The sequence below is a fragment of the Leopardus geoffroyi genome, chromosome E1 (genome assembly GCF_018350155.1).
Source record: "Leopardus geoffroyi isolate Oge1 chromosome E1, O.geoffroyi_Oge1_pat1.0, whole genome shotgun sequence".
Classification (NCBI taxonomy): Eukaryota; Metazoa; Chordata; class Mammalia; order Carnivora; family Felidae; genus Leopardus; species Leopardus geoffroyi.
Genome location: NC_059330.1, coordinates 1,710,508 through 1,726,482, shown reverse-complemented (window position 1 = coordinate 1,726,482; position 15,975 = coordinate 1,710,508). Strand labels below are relative to the sequence as shown.

Here is a 15,975-nt window from a genome sequence, read left to right as displayed (position 1 = left end):
AGTAATCTCTACACCCAACATGGGGCTCAAACTCTCTACCCAGAGATCAAGGGTCGTGCACTCTTCCAAATGAGCCAGGCAGGCGCCCCTGATCTTGTTTTTCAATACAACTGTGCCCTGGGCGCCTTCCAGAACCAAAGACCCTCTGTTTCCATCTTCAACAAAGAAACCTCCCGTAACGGGATGGGGTTGAGGATCTGCAAAGATGTATGCAGTAAGGAAAAGACTGGGCAGGAGGTGGGGGTGGGGGTCCTAACTACCTCAAATAACCCACTTCACTTTAGTATCACCTCTACCCCAGTTGTGCATGATGATACCATTAATTTAAGAGTGAATCAAGTTGCAGGGCGCCTGGGTAGCTCAGTCGGTAAAGCGTCTTGACTTCTGCTCAGGTCATGATCTCGCGGTTCATGAGTTCCAGCCCCGTGTCAGGCCCTGTGCTGACAGCTCAGAGCCCACTTTGGATCCTCTGTCCCCCTCTCTCTCTGCCCCTCCCCTGCTCATGCTCGCTCTCTCTCTCTCTCCCTCTCAAAAAAATAAACATTGGGGTGCCTGGGTGGCTCGGTCGGTTAAGCGTCCGACTTCTGCTCAAGTCATGATCTCAAGGTTCCTGTGCGTGGGGCTCCGCGCTGACATCTCAGAGCCTGGAGCCTGCTTCAGATTCTGTGTCTCCCTCTCTCTCTCTCTCTGCCCCTCCCCAACTCGCACTCTGTCTCTCAAAAATAAACAAACATTAAAAAATTTACTAAAGGGGCGCCTGGGTGGCGCAGTCGGTTAAGCGTCCGACTTCAGCCAGGTCACGATCTCGCGGTCCGTGAGTTCGAGCCCCACATCAGGCTCTGGGCTGATGGCTCAGAGCCTGGAGCCTATTTCCGATTCTGTGTCTCCCTCTCTCTCTGCCCCTCCCCCGTTCATGCTCTGTCTCTCTCTGTCCCAAAAATAAATAAACGTTGAAAAAAAAAATTAAAAAAAAAATTTACTAAAAAGAGTGAATCAAGTTGCTTTTGGGTTTTCTTTACTGCCGGCTTAATTACCACTTCACTACTAAATCAGTTACCACTTATCCTCTGTTTTCCAGCTTCTATCTAAAGTTTTACTATTAGTTCCCCCTCTCTCTTTGACCCCTTAATACGATCCTCCTTGCTATTTCCTTAGGATTTTAAAAAGGAGTGGAGTTGAATGCCGGATCCCCGAGTTGATCTGAAAGTCTCCATTTGCTAACCCCGTGTGAACTAGCTTCATTCTCAACCTTCCATAGGCCGTCGAGGTGGATCTCTCCAAAAAAGGTAAACCTGGTCATAACCCACTTCTCGGAGATCCTTTAAGGGCTCTCAAGTGCTTTCAGAACAAAGTCCAAATTACTCAGCCTGCAAGCCGCCTTCTCCTGATCCGGCTCCCACTTCAGTCTGGCCGCTGCCACACTCCACTCACTGGGGCCGAGCCGAACGCCTTGCTGTACTTGGGCTGGGCCGGGCAGGCCCCTTCTCAGCACCATGCACCTGCCGCGCTGATCCCCTTTTCCATCCAACCTCCCAGTCACCGGGTTAATTAACCCCTAAGACCCGATTCTGGCAAGGCTGCATCCCAAAATCCTCGCTCTGTCTCCCGAAGGTGCACCCTGAGCGTGCCTCTCGGCAAACCTCGACCTCACTGTCACGTGGGGCTCCATCCCCTTCACCTCCGGACCCCCAGACCCCACCGCGTAATAGGGAAGCGGAAAAGGGGAAAGGCTGAGATTGCCAAGCCTGTGCTTCAGTGGGGCTGCAGCCCAGGAGGAAGCGCTAGGACGAACAACGCAACACTCACCAAGTCAGGCTCTGCCCCGGCCTCGCCGGACGCCGACAGAGCCCACGGCCGTCCAGTCCGGAGGGACACCCCAGAGCTGCCGCCATCGCCACCCGGCACCAGCAGACGCGCGATAAATTCTCATAGAAGAAATCAAATAGATACCCCAGGGCAGTGTCGCGAAAGCGGACAGGTCTGAACGACCTCAGTCCAAGGAATGAAATGTTTCACCACCGCCTCTTACCACAGGTGGTCGCGAGGTGGCGGCGGCGGCGCAGACCGGGGCGTGCGCACGGCACCCTGGGAGTTGTAGTTCACCGGGTGACTACCCCCGCCCCAGCAAGGCGAGGCTGCGCTGAGCATCCTGGGAATTGTAGTCTCAGCTAGAGAGCGACCTGCGCAGGCGCAAGCTGACAGCCACTTCCGGGCTCGAGCGTCGAGTTTCGCCGAAGAAGAAAACCCCGCGGAGGAGTCCCGGAGTGACCATGGCGACCTACAGCCTGGCGAACGAGAGGCTGCGCGCCCTGGAAGACATCGAGCGGGAAATCGGCGCCATTCTCCAGAATGCAGGTTCGGGACGCGACGGCGGTACTTGCGCCGCCCGGCGCCAGGCAGTGGGGACGGGAGGGAGGCCGAGTGCTCGCGCTGCGGGGCGGGTCCCGGGGCGGGTCCCGGGGCGGGGCAGCACCCGGCCAGCCCCGCCCTCTCTCCGCCCCGCAGGTACCGTGATCCTGGAATTGTCCAAGGAGAAAAGCAACGAGCGGCTCTTGGACCGGCAGGCGGCGGCCTTCACGGCGTCGGTGCAACACGTGGAAGCGGAGCTGTCGGCTCAGATCCGCTACCTCACCCAGGTGTGTGTGCTGGGAGGTCCTGCGCGCCCACCCGGCCCTCCGCCTAAGCGTTAGCCTTCGGGGATCGTTGACCTTTGGAGCCAGATGGGACTTGGCCGTCCACACTGGCACCACCCACGACCCAGCCGGATGACCCTTGGCAGAACCTCCCCTCTCCAGGGCTGGCTTCTTCTAAAAAGAAAGCCCTGAAGGCAGGCCCACCTGCCTCACTGCTCTGCATCACGTGAGCTACTGGGACAGGGAATTCCCAAGGACTTGTAAACAATGCCATACCCACAGGACTTTGCACTTAGGAACTTGACCTGACCTCGTGGGTTTGAAGTGGTTACGTGGAGAAAAGGGACAAGGTCGAGAGGGTTCTGAAGTCATTACAACAGCAACAACCATTTGCTAAGATTTTGCAGCATGCCAGACGCTGCATTATCTATTCCTACAACAGCTCTAGGAAGTAGTGTTGTTACCCACATTTTACAGATGAGGTTAAGAGAAGTTAAGTGACTTACCCAAGGTCACCCAGCCGCCGCCCATGTGCCATAATGGATTCACACTCAAGGAAGAAAATGATACAGGAGACCTGATGCTTGGGTGGGGAGATGGGGAAGGGAAGGGGTGCTTCACCGATCAATGTGAATGTTCCCTAGGTGGCCACGGGGCAGCCCCATGAGGGTTCCAGCTACTCTTCGAGGAAGGACTGTCAGATGGCCCTGAAGCGAGTGGACTACGCTCGCCTCAAGCTCAGTGATGTGGCCCGAACCTGTGAGCAGATGCTGGAAAACTAGGCCAAGCAGGTGGAGTGAGAGCTCGGAGGAGGACCCGGGACAGGGCCTGTCTGCACCCGGGACAGAACCCAGACACCTGTGCAATGGGTAGTGTGGGCCGCCACATACACGCCCTGCTGGCCGGAGGATATGGGGACAAAGAGACTGAAAGTGGGGGGTGGAGAAACTTGGCAGACCAAGCCTGCCACAACTCTGCCCTGGTTCCTGCTCCTGCCCTCCACGAAAGTGCTGGCGAGCTCAGACAGACGGAGATTCAGACACCAAACCCACTTCCTCCAACACCGTGTGACCCTGTCGCAGGCCTCTGCAGACGGGACCAATGAAGACACGTTCTTCATTGAAAGAAGCAAAAACAAGAACTAAGGGTTTTAATAATAAAAACAGTAGCAAGCAAAGCAAGGAGCCCAGACTCTCACTGGAACATACGTGGGTGTTACAGGGATTGGGGGAAATGAAACCAAACTGTGTGGCGCCCCGCCGGGGAGCGGGGGTGGGAAAGCCCAGGCCCGCACTGTGGGAGAGGAAGCAGGAGGGAGGAACAGCTGGTGTGTGAAGAGAGACGGGGGCAAGTGGGGAGACCCTCAGCGGAGAGGTTGAAGCCAAGAACTGCGGTAAGGGAGCAAGGGGTTGAAGGCCACGTTTGCAGAAGGAAGAGTCAATAATTATAAAAATAATCTTTAGTAATTAAAAACATACATGAAGACTTTATCCAAGAGATCACATTAGAAGATGGATTTTACAGGATTGTGTAGAAAAAAATAGGAAGGGTCCACAAGAGGGCAGCGCTTGGTTACTTGCACATTAACCAGAAAACAGAGTGCCTACCAGGCGCCAGAGATCATTCTAATGTATCAATTCAATGCATAGGGGGCTGAATAAATCACAATGGCTGCCCTCGGAGATTTCCATTCTTAGCTCAAGCGTTGGAGTCTGATGCCACAGGTCTGTAATGGAGCTGTAGATCTGGAAAAGATCAGGAAATTTCGAGATGAGCTCTGAGATCAAGAGAAGTTTAGGGGAATGGCTTGACCTGGGGAATTAGATCCCAAAACATTAGCCATACGACCTAGTAACACAACAGGTGCTCAGTAAAGATCTGTGAATTAAATGAATGGCTCCCACGTTCTGCTATCTTCCTGATCTTGCTCCAAACCCGGCCTGTTTTTTGTCTTGTTTTAATTTTTTTTTTCATGTTTTTATTTATTTTTGAAGGAGAAAGAGACAGCACGAGTGAGAGAGGAGCAGAGAGAGAGGGAGACACAGAATCCAAAGCAAGCTCCAGGCTCTAAGCTGTCTGCAACAGAGCCCGACGCGGGCTCGAACTCACAGACTGGGAGATCATGACCTGAGCCGAAGTCGGATGCCTAACCGGCTGAGCCACCCAGGCGCCCCAACCCTGCCTCATCTCCCTCTCTAGTCTATAGTCTCTAGCTGACTCTTCTCTCATTGCCTATGATCCACAGTGTGGACAGCCTTCATAACTGACTGCCTGGGGCAGGTTTCCAGCCAACTAGGAGCTACCAGGGGCAGGATCCCTGCCCAGGAGGCTCTGGGTCCCCAGGAGAGGGGCCTAGAGACCCAGCTTACCTGGAGACTGCTGCCAGCACTGCTCCCTCCTCCTCCTCTGGCACAGGATGTACAAGAGGACAACGGTGAGAGCGAGGGTGATGGCCAGGAGGGATACCACAGGGACCGTAGCTGATGTCCCAGATGTAGGTCCCACATTGTCTTCCAACTGCTTCTGCTTCTCCCCAGCCTCAGGCCCAGCCCCAAGCCCGTGGCCCACAGTGGGTGTAGCAGTTTCATTGATGTGGGCGAGCTTTTCAGCCGAGGACGGCGCTCCTGCTGGAAGTGTGGGTGCCTGGGTGGACCCCACGGCAGGTGGCAGGTGCGTCTGGGCAGGGGAGCCCAGGTCTGAAGGTGCCGTTTCTGTGGGCTCAGGAACCTGGCTGCTGGGGGGAGGTGAGTGCTGCCGGGAGGCCGCGCTCCCAGCGTCCACATGTCCACATTCTGGAGAGGCAAGAAGTAAGGAATCAGGGCTCTGAGATGAGGGACGAGGTGAAGACGCAGAGGGAAGCGTGGTAGATCAAGGAGAACATCAAGGTAACAGCAGAAGGCCAGAAGAGGAAGGCAGAGGCAGAGGGGAAAGTGGGGGGCAAGGAAGTGAGCCGACCTCAACAGGGAACCCCTGGAACGGCCATGCGCTCTGCACTGGGGGGTAGAGCGACCCCAGGGGTGGGGGTGGGGCTGGGGGGACCCTGGCTCTGCTACAGAGCAGTTGTGTGACCTGTCCCTTGCCTCTCAGCCTCTCCGGGACTCCTTTCTTTCAGTCGTAAAGGAGGGATAATGTTAGTACCAACAGCCACGGTAGCTAGGAGGCTTGAACGCAATAATGTAGGTCTCTGGAGCCTAACGTACAAGCTGAAATGATGTGAGGTCGTGCCGGCAGCAGACTTGGAAATGCATCGGAAAGTAAGGTGGGCCGATGGTGGATGGAAGGACGGACAGACAGATGGACACACACTACGGCAAATATGGCTTCCATGTTGGAAACCTGATATTGTAAAATATAAGCTATATTTATGCGTACAAACTACACAAAATGCATAAAATATAAATATATAAAAGCCACATACCGTAGAACCCAGGCCATGGGTATCTGGATGCTCACTATACAGTTCTTTCAACTTTTGTGTATATCTTGAAATTTCCTTAATAAAGTCGCAGTGAATGATGTTGGGGGAACTGGGACGGAAGGGGCTTTGGCCGGCACCAGAAACCATAGGAAAGCGTGGTGTCACAGGAGAGGAGCCAGGTAAAGAAGACTGTAAGGGGGAGGACGCGGCCCTGGAAACAGATCTCAGGGAGGAGGGGGGAAAGCTGGTACCTCTGAGATCAAAGCAGTTCATCAGTTCTTGAACCCATTGGTCTCTGCTGCCCCCACACACACTCCGGACAGGTAGCTGGAACCTGCCGAGGAAAGGCGGGGTCTCACAAGCTGCACCCCTTCTCCCAACCCTTTCCTCATTCCAAAGACGTGAGGTCATCACCAACAGCAAGTGAGGCCTTTTTCCCAGAACAGGAAATTCCCAGCATATAAGACAGGGAAACAAAGCTGTGAACAATGTGGAGCAAACATAACCCAGAGAGGGGGCTCCCAGGGGTTCCAAGTTTGACCAGAGGGGGTCCTCGCGCCACCCGGAGGCGCTGCCCTCCCCAGCGGTCAGTGAGATTACCGGACGTAGGAGTTACAGCGATGATAGACTTTCAGGTGCTTTCGGAGATGTGCCAGTAACTGATCCTTTGGAGGGGAGCCGGAAGAAATTGTTCTCCCGCAGTAACAGTTGCCAGTGACGCTGCCCTCGTTGCCATCGCCTGAGCGGGACAGGACAGAGGTCGTCGGCACAGGTTCCCGGCCGGAGGGGCTCCCCCGGCTGCCACCGAAGCTCCAACCCACTGCTCCGTTGCAGCCTCTTCGCTAGATCCCGGGATCTCACCACCGGGCACAACCCACCCATCACACCGCCAAACGCGTCCCTGATCGTCCCCCAGCCCAGGTGTCCCCCAGCCTATCCCCAACCTCAGGCAGCTGGCCCCCTCACTGCCCCGGCGGCCTGGGGACCCGGGCTCGGCACTTACTTACCCACCACAACCCTGCGGCCCTCGGCGCCCCCCTCCCATCCCGTTCCCGGACTCGGGGGTCTGGGCGCCACCCCGCTCCGGACGAACCTGGCCGAGGCAGCAGCTCCAGCAGGAGGAGGAGAACGAGGGACCGGAGTCCCCAGGGCCGCCTCATGTCGGGGACCCGGCGGCACCGGAGCGCGGCGTCCAGAGAGTTCCTCCCGGTCCCGTGGGCGCGAGCCCGGGTCGGGGGTCTGCGCGAGCTGGCGGCGCCCTCCTGCCGCGCACGCACCGTCCGAACCGACAGCGCGGTCGGTACTGCGGGGACCGTGCGGACCGCGCCTCCCGCCGCGGGGAAAACCCCGGAGGCGGGGCCCCGCGCCCCTGCGCCCCCGCGCCCCCGCGCCCCCGCGCCCCCGCGCCCGCCGGGAACGCGCGCCGAAAGCAAAGGAAAAGCCGGCTGCGCGGGGGGCGGGAGGCCCGACGGGCTGACTCCGGCTGCCGTCCGCCCGCCCAGGTCAGGCCTCGAGCGCCAGGACTCCGACGCGCTTTCTCTTCCCGGCGCGCCCGGGTCACATGCCGGTGATGCCGGCCGGGGAAGTCCGGGCGGGGGCCGCACACCGGCCGGGCCCCCTCGGCGCGCGCTCCCGACGCGCGGGGCGTGGCCACCGAGGGCGGGCTCGCGCGGCCCTGACGTCACACCCGCGCCCCCCACCCCACCCCCCAGCCAGCCCCGAGGTATTTACCTTCGAAAAGTGGTGGCGGCTGCAGGTACCGGAGGAGCGGAGCGGCCGGGAGGGGCTGGGTCCCCTGGGGCTCCCCGCCGAACCGATCCAAGGCGGAGGGATGCCCCGGCTCAGACGGATCCCAGAGTCTTGCCTCCTGCCCAAACCCTTCCCCTCGGGTTAGCCCTCCAAACCTGCTCACCGCTCGAACCCAGGTCCTGAGGGTTTGAACCCCCAATACCGCCTCTCTCGGGACTACTCATCTTAAAGCCTCCTCGCCCCCTTCCAAGTCTATTTCTCATTCCCACCCTGAGCCCCGAAAACTAGCCTCTGCTCCTAACATTCCTCCAATCCAGAGGTTCCCCTCGTACGTGACCCTCAGACCCACGCCCTCCCCATCTTGTGACCCGGCCCCAAACTCCCCTCACCATACATCCGTTCCTCTGCTCAGTCTGGGCCCAGGCCCCTGTGGCCCTGAAGACATGGAGTTTGTATCTGGATACCGGGATGAATTCCTTGATTTCGCTGCCCTCCTGTTTGGCTGGTTCCGAAAGTTTGCGACGGAGCGCGGGGCTGTGGGGGCCAGCCTTGAGGGCCGCTGGCGCCAGCTGGAGACGCAGATCAGAAGGCTGCCCCAGGACCCCGCCCTTTGGGTGCTGCATGTTCTGCCCAACCGTAATGTGGGCATCAGCCTGGGGCAAGGAGCAGAGCCAGGCCCTGGATCGGGCCTGGGGGCTGCCCAGTTCCTGGGAGATGAGCCCCCACTCCACCTGCGAGACCTAAGCCCCTATGTCAGTTTTGTCAGCCTGGAGGAAGGGGAGGAAGCAGAGGAGGAGGAGGAGGAAGAGGAAGAGGATGGAGAGGAGGAGGGTGCAGGCTTGGAGAAGGTAGATCCAGACAAAAATGGGGCCCCTGCCCCTACCAGCAGGGACTCCCCCCAGGAAGCAAACCCTCCAGGGAGGCCAGAGGAGCCGGAGCAAGAGGCAGGAGGTGGAGGAGGTGGCCAGGATTGCTGCCGAGAAGACACGGCAGAGGGCGAAGCAGTCCCTGAGAGGAGGAAGGGGCGGAGAAGTGGTAAGACCCCGGGGTGGGGGCCTGGCCCTGCCCTGACTCCTCTCTGCACGCGCCCCCCCCCACCCCCCCACCCCCCCCCCCCCCCACCCCCCTGCTTTGGAAGACCTCCTATACCTCTCAGAGCCTGGCCAGGAGTCACTGACAGTGGCCTGCAGGCTGATGTCACCCGAAAAGTTGTTTTCATTGACCCACAATGTTTTTTTGGTTTTGGGTTTGTTTGTTGTTTTTTTTTTTTTTTTTAATTTGATTCCACATTTATACATTGAAACTAAAAGCCAAACAAACTCAAGAAACATTTAAAGTTGCAACAGCAGGCCTGCATTTCTGCCTGTGCAGCAGTTGGCCCCAGCAGATGAGTCACGTCCTCTCTCCCTGGTCCCTCCTGTTCATTTTGTTGACTTGCCCAGCCCCCCTAGGCCTGATGTTCACACCCCTGACTTTCCCCTTCTTCCCCAGAGGCTGCCCCCCTGCACCTTTCCTGCCTCTTACTGGTAACAGATGAACATGGCACCATCTTGGGCATTGACCTACTAATGGATGGAGCCCAGGGCAGTGCCGGCAAGGGCTCAGGGCCAGAGAACCTGGCCCCTCGGGCCTATGCTCTCCTCTGCCACAGCATGGCCTGCCCCATGGGCTCCGGAGACCCTCGAAAGCCCCGACAGCTGACTGTGGGAGATGCCCAGCTGCATCGGTACAGAAATCCAGTATCTGAGATCGAGGGGTGGGGGGGGGAGCTAGGGGTCTGGACTCCTGAGCAACCCCGAGGCTGACTCCGTCTCCACCCCCACTCAGAGAGCTGGAGAGTCTGGTCCCGAGGCTGGGAGTGAAGCTAGCCAAGACGCCGATGCGGACATGGGGTCCCCGGCCAGGCTTCACGTTTGCCTCCCTTCGGGCTCGAACCTGCCACGTTTGTCACAGACATAGCTTTGAAGTGAAGCTGACACCTTGGTGAGCAGCCAGAAAGATGGGGTGACAGGGAGGAAGACCCCAACAGTCAGGCAAACAAGACAAAGCTGGCCGCTGGGGGGCCCGGGAGACAGAATGGGGGACAGGGAAGTAAAAGGAGGGAAATAGCAGCTGTTGACAGCAGAATATACAGGAAAACAGACCAGGTGATACATGGGCAACTGCAGGACGGACAGACAGCAGACCACCGAGGGCCTCCAGAGATTAACGCCGGGTGTCCCCACCCCCCGTGCCCCCAGCCCCCAGTGTAGTGCGGTCTTGTACTGCGGAGAGTCTTGTCTCCGGGCTGACTGGCGGCGATGTCCGGATGACGTGAGCCACAGGTTTTGGTGCCCAAGGCTCGCGGCCTTCATGGAACGTGCCGGAGAACTGGCAACTCTGCCTTTTACCTACGCCACAGGTACCACCAGGAGATCAAGATGGGGTGGGAGGAACCGGGGCTGGGTGCCCGGCTACGGGGTCCTGGGGCTGACGGGTTAGTAGTGCTGGGGGCTGGATCCCAGAAACAAGGGCTGGGGACTAGACCCCTGGAGCTGAACACAGGGTCTGGGGCTGAGGAGTGTGTGCCTGGGCCCCTGAGAGAGCTCAGGGGATCCGGGCAGCCCAGCTCCACCCCTAACTGGTGACTTAACTTTTTAGACCCTCTGTTTCCTCATCTGCGATATAAGTATATTAACAAATGCTCAAGCCTGGAAAATCGTTCTAAGGATTCTGTGGTGTTCACACCTGCTATGCTGTAGACACTCAGAACGAGATTCAGACCCAGGGTCCTTGGGAGAAACTGAGCAGAGCTGTAGTCTGGGGTCCTGGCCACCAGGCCCTCAACCCCTCCCCTCCTCCTTCTGCAGAGGTGACCAGTGAAACCTTCAACAAGGAGGCCTTCCTGGTCTCACGGGGCCTCACTCGTGGCTACTGGACCCAGCTCAGCATGCTGATTCCAGGCCCTGGCACGCCCAGGCACCCCCGGGGCAGCACGCCATCCCTCAGCCTTCTTCTCAGTGGTTTGTGGGGTTCTCTTCAGGCACGGGCCCCTCAGCCTGGAGGGAAGGACGGGAGAGAAACAAGTTGTCCGGATCCCAGATAACGCCTCTGCATAAGCACCAAACTCCACCGTCACCCCCAGGGCTATCGTAGACGTATCCCCAGTCCTCAGAGAAGTCACCCCTGCCCACCCCTTCCAGAAGCCTCACCCACAGGCCACTGTCCACTGCTCTTGCTTGCAGCTCCGGGGAATACAACTCCTTTGGAAGGAAGAGGGGGAAGGGCTCGATGGGGGTCTCTCTGACACCAGGATCATCTTCCTTCCTTCCTCTCAGGAGATCCCTACCAGCTTCTCCAGGGGGATGGTCCTGCCCTGATGCCTCCTGTGCCCCCAGATCCACCCAGGAGCCTCTTTGGTGAGCTGGGGGGGGCCTTAAGGGAGCCACAGATAGAGACAGAGACCGGAGGACGCAGTCTGGGTGGCGGAGAAAAAGGGGGCTGTTAGACTGGAGGGGCTGGGGTCCAGGCCTGGAGCAGGTCCCTCAGTCACCCACTCTCCCCAGGCTCATGGCAGGATTACTACCGGTGGAGGGGCCTCGGCCTGGACTCCCCCATGGCTGTGCTTCTCACCTACCCGCTGACTGTGTACTACGTCATCACTCACCTGGTGCCCCAGTCCTGTAAGGAGAGCCAAGCAGGGGGACAGAAGTGCAGGGGGCAGGGGGGCAGGGGGCTGGAGGGGGACGAGGGGAAGGGAGACCATCTTCTTAAGTGGCCAGCTTCTCCCCCAGTCCCTGAGCTCAACATCCAGAACAAGCAGTCACTGAAAATCCACGTGGTGGAGGCCGGGAAGGAGTTTGACCTGGTCATGGTGTTTTGGGTAAGTCCCTCCGGGACAGAAGGTTGGGTACTGGGTACGTGGAGGCGCGCGCGAGGTGAGCCCCTGATCTGTCTTCTCTGCCCTTCAGGAGCTCTTGGTCCTGCTCCCCCACGTGGCCCTAGAGCTGCAGTTTGTGGGCGACGGCCTGCCCCCCGAGAGTGACCAGCAGCATTTTACCCTGCAGAGGGTGAGGGCTGGTGGGCGGGTGGGGGTGGGGCCTGCTCTCCCGCCTCCCTCCCGCTCTCCCCTGTCTTGCCTAAGGCAGCTTCCCAGCGCCCTAACGTCTAGCCCTTTCTCCACTCCGCTCCCGGCTCCCCAGGAGGGCCCAGAAGTGTCTGTCCGTCCTGGTTCCGGGGTATCGGGGCGGCTCAGCTCCGGGACCAAGGAGAAGGGGGGCCGCAGGGACCTGCAGATCAAGGTGTCCGCACGGCCCTACCACCTGCTGCAGGGGCCCAAACCTGACCTGGTTATCGGTAAGAGCCTGGGGTAGGCGTGTGGGGAGGCGGGAGAAGGCCACGGGCGACAGCATCTGCCCGCTCTCCCTCTATCTGCAGGGTTTAACTCCGGCTTCGGTCTCAAGGACACCTGGCTGAGCTCGCTGCCCCGGCTCCAGGTGGGGGATGGGGCAAAAGAGACCTGCTCTCTCCTCCTGCCCCGACCCCTCCTCCTTTTCCGAAAGCCTCTTCTTCCCACCCTCCGCTCCGGACACGGGGCGCGCCCAGGGTCCTCCTGGCCCTGTCTGTCCGTCTGTCTGTCTGTGTGTCTGCCTGACTCGTGCCTCTCCCCCTCTCTGTCTGCCGCTGGCGCCCGGGAGGGGATTGGGGTGCGGCGCCGCTGGGAGAGTCTGAGGCCCGCGCCCCGCCCCCACCCCTAGTCCCTCCGAGTGCCGGCCTTCTTCACCGAGAGCAGCGAGTACGGCTGTGTGATGGACGACCAGACCATGGCGGTGGCCACGGGAGGGGGCACCAGCCCCCCGAGGCCCAATCCCTTCCGCTCCCCTTTTCGCCTGCGAGCGGCCGACAACTGCATGCCCTGGTAACTGCCCGCGACCCCCGCGGGGTCCTCCGCCCTCCTCCTGGGACCCCCTGCTCGGCCCCCGGCCCCCGGCCCCGCCCCCGCGGGCTTCCGCCGCCTGCACCTGCCGCCCCGCCCCGGGGGCGTGTCCCGCTCGGGCCGCCCCGCCCCCCCGCTCGGGCCGCCCCGCCCCTCCCTGACGGCGCCACGCCCCCTCAGGTACTGCAACGCCTTCATCTTCCACCTGGTCTACAAGCCCCCGCAGGGGGGCGGGGCCCGCCCGGCGCCGGGGCCCGCGCCCCAGGCCCCGCCCCCCGCCGCGCCCCCCGCCCCCGCCCGCAGGCGCCGAGGGGAGAAGAAACCTGGGCGGGGGGCCCGCCGGCGCAGGTGAGGGCCCAGGTGTGGCCGCCCGGCGCCCCCCGCCCAACACGCCCCCGAAAGCAGATCGGAGCCGCGCACGGCCGGGGGGAGGCGTTTGGCGGATCGCGCGGAGGTAAATAAAAGTGCTCGTTTGAAACCACTGAGTCACGCGCCTTCCGGTTATACGCCCTGGACGCGGTCCTTAAACGCGGAGGAGAGGAAAGGATTTCGGGATGACTCATTTTCCTCCAGCTTCTTTCGGCCCCGCCATGGCTGTCGCCTCCCTTCCCCGCGGTTCCCACCCTCCTTGGCAATCCCAAACTCCTGGGGTGTGTGTGCCGGGGGGGGGGGGGGTAAGGCATTTCCAGGCCCCTGTAACCCTCGGGGACCTGCCCCAACGCAAGACCCGAGAAGGGGAAAGTGGCTTCTCACTAGCAGGCAGGGCAAAAGCATACAGGCTCCCAGGGGCGCACAGACCCCGTGGTTTGAAGGGCCCCAGGCCACCCAACCCTGGGCCCTCCTCGTCCGGTCTCCACCTTCTCTCGTTCCGCATATCCAGTGAAGGGCCAACTTCTGAGTCAGCCTGCCAAAGGCTTTCAAGTTCACCTGTTCGTTCACCAGGCAGAGAATTCCCTCTACGGCATCAGTCCCCTGCTTCAAATCCCCTTTCCTCCGTTCTCAAAATCCCCGTGAGTGTGGGCTGGGCTTAGTGCCTCCGTGGCTAAGTACAGAAAGGGAAAAGTAACAGAGAAGCTTGGCACACACCACTTTCCCCCAGTGAGTAAGTCATGTTGATGTCCTGTGCTCCCCAACCTGTTGCAATGAGGCCCCATCGCCTTAGTGTTCTTCCTAAGAATCCCTAAGCTCTGTCTCATCCTGAGAAAACATCGGACGAATCCAACCTGTGGGACAGTCTACAGAACGCATGACCACTCCTGCCAAAGTGTCAAAGTCACGAGAGGCGAGGAAAGACCAAGAAATTGTGACAGACTGGAAGAGACAGAGGGGACGTGATGTCTAAAGATGACATGGTATCCTGGGTCGGATCCTGGGGCAAAGAAAGGACTTTGGTGGAAAAAACTGGGGAATCCAAATAAAATCTATATTTAGCTAACGGTATGGTGTCTGTGCTAATGTCTCAGTTTCCATAAACACACTGTGGTGGTTGAAGACATAACGTTAAAGGAAAATGGGTGAAGGGGTACGGGAACATTCTGGCTTTGTAGCTCACCTGTAAATCTAAAAATTATTTCATTTTTTATAATGTTTTATTTATGTATTTTGAGAGAGAGAGAGGCACAAGGGAGGGGCAGCAGGGAGAGACAGAGGGAGACGGCCCTCCGAGTAGGCTCCAGGGAGCTGGTTCACTGGCTGCATAAGGAAATGCAAATTAAGAAGAAAAAGAAAGTGAAATACACAATCCCCTGGTTTGCATCTATAATAGCTAAAATGAAATTTTAAAAAGAGTTCTGAAAAAACTTTTTAACATTTCTTTATTTTCAAGAGACAGAGAGTGAGCAGGGGAGGGTCAGAGAGAGAGGGGGAGACACAGAATCCGAGGCAGGCTCCAGGCTCCGAGCTGTCAGCACAGAGCTCAACACGGGCTTGAACTCCCTAACCCTGAGATCCTGACCTGAACCGAAGTCCCACCCTTAACCGACTGAGCCACCCAGGCGCCCCCTATCTTTGGTTTTAAATGCTGCAGGGTAGGAGAGCATGTTTGGGGCAATGTGGGACCCACAGCTCCCTATGGAACAACCACAGGTGTCCTTACACGATCCAGACAGGCAGGAAGTCATTCCCCGGGGAATAATCCGGAAGCCAGCCATCAGCCGCCAAGAGTCACCGCATTAGCATACACTCAGGTACCGTTCAAAAGGCCGTATTATGAGTACCGTAAGACCCTCCTCTCTCCCCTATTACTTGGGAAATTCCAAGATTTTAAGAAGCACTGTGCCAGGAACTGGGACACAGACAAAATATATATTATCATATCACAATATCACACCCCCAGCTTTTCCCCAGAGTGTTTGAAGGCACAGCCCAGACATCAGTCATCTTACTCATATGCATCTATAACTAACTCATAAGGGCTTTGAAAAAATTGTAACCACGGGGCCATTATCACACCGAAAAAGTGAGCATTTATTCTTTAATATCTTGTAATACCCAATTCACGTTCAAATTTCTTCGATTATCTCAAAGATGGCTTTTACAGCTGGTTTGTTGCAATGAAGAAATAAACAAGGTCCAGGGCGCCTGGGGGGCTCAGTGGGTTAAGCGACCGGCTTCCGCTCAGGTCATGATCTCATGGTCTGTGAGTTCAGGCCCCGGCGTCGGGCTCTGTGCTGACAGCTCCGAGCCTGGAGCCTGCTTCGGATTCTGTGTCTCCTTCTCTCTGCTCCCCCACCCTTAAAAATAAATACACATTAAAAAAAGAAAGAAAGAAAGAAAGAAAGAAAGAAAGAAAGAAAGAAAGAAAGAAAGAAACAAGGTCCACACGTGGCTTTGGCTGCTGTTTCCCATTGGTCTCTTTTACTCTGTAAGGGGATTCTCTGTCTTTTTTCTTTCTTTTTTGTTTTCATGCCACTGTGAGAAACTGAATCATTTGTCCTGTAGAAAGTTTCTCATCCTGGATCTGGCTGACCGCTGACTCGGGATTTTTTTTTTTTTTTTTTTTAATTTGTCTGTCTTAGTGCCTGTAAGGGGGTAGATAGATCCAGCTGGGAAAGGCCCTTCTCAAGTGGCCTCTGCCAACCTCCAGGCAGGGTTCATGCCACCTTCCGCCCCCTCTCCACCCTCCAGCCAGCAGCCTCCAAATAAAGACATTGTGGAACTTCCCCCCGTGTTCTTGCTCAACGGATTCCTTCTCAGCCTAAACATCACTTCCTTAGGAAAGTACAACTTCCTTGACTCCCAGATAAGGGTAGACCCGCCCA

The 15,975-nt window shown here is 58.1% G+C and overlaps 3 protein-coding genes and 2 long non-coding RNA genes across 5 annotated transcripts; 2 read left to right on the top strand and 3 right to left on the bottom strand.

The window, feature by feature from the left end:
* Positions 1-2,185, bottom strand: LOC123604280. The gene is made up of 2 exons (XR_006715280.1): positions 1,807-2,185; positions 1-197 (listed from the first exon to the last, which is right to left on the bottom strand). It is a non-coding gene; the product is annotated as an uncharacterized LOC123604280 (long non-coding RNA).
* Positions 2,183-3,806, top strand: MED11 (mediator complex subunit 11). Its single transcript, XM_045490140.1, has 3 exons — positions 2,183-2,355; positions 2,506-2,636; positions 3,278-3,806. The coding sequence occupies exons 1-3, from the start codon at positions 2,271-2,273 to the stop codon at positions 3,413-3,415; spliced, it is 354 nt and encodes a 117-aa protein (XP_045346096.1). The 5' UTR covers positions 2,183-2,270; the 3' UTR covers positions 3,416-3,806.
* A 271-nt stretch (positions 3,807-4,077) lies between these two features.
* On the bottom strand, positions 4,078-7,776 carry CXCL16 (C-X-C motif chemokine ligand 16). Its single transcript, XM_045490139.1, has 5 exons — positions 7,145-7,776; positions 6,652-6,790; positions 6,303-6,385; positions 5,003-5,425; positions 4,078-4,378 (listed from the first exon to the last, which is right to left on the bottom strand). Exons 1-5 carry the CDS (start codon positions 7,209-7,211, stop codon positions 4,332-4,334), a joined length of 759 nt encoding a protein of 252 aa, XP_045346095.1. The 5' UTR covers positions 7,212-7,776; the 3' UTR covers positions 4,078-4,331.
* A 25-nt stretch (positions 7,777-7,801) lies between these two features.
* Positions 7,802-13,196, top strand: ZMYND15 (zinc finger MYND-type containing 15). The gene is made up of 13 exons (XM_045490134.1): positions 7,802-8,835; positions 9,292-9,526; positions 9,628-9,783; positions 10,041-10,201; positions 10,650-10,802; positions 11,118-11,198; positions 11,346-11,462; positions 11,574-11,662; positions 11,751-11,849; positions 11,982-12,135; positions 12,217-12,275; positions 12,537-12,697; positions 12,896-13,196. Exons 1-13 carry the CDS (start codon positions 8,244-8,246, stop codon positions 13,065-13,067), a joined length of 2,229 nt encoding a protein of 742 aa, XP_045346090.1. The 5' UTR covers positions 7,802-8,243; the 3' UTR covers positions 13,068-13,196.
* LOC123604279 lies at positions 10,080-11,580 on the bottom strand. The gene is made up of 3 exons (XR_006715279.1): positions 11,447-11,580; positions 10,992-11,042; positions 10,080-10,838 (listed from the first exon to the last, which is right to left on the bottom strand). It is a non-coding gene; the product is annotated as an uncharacterized LOC123604279 (long non-coding RNA).
* Positions 13,197-15,975: the final 2,779 nt, after the last annotated feature.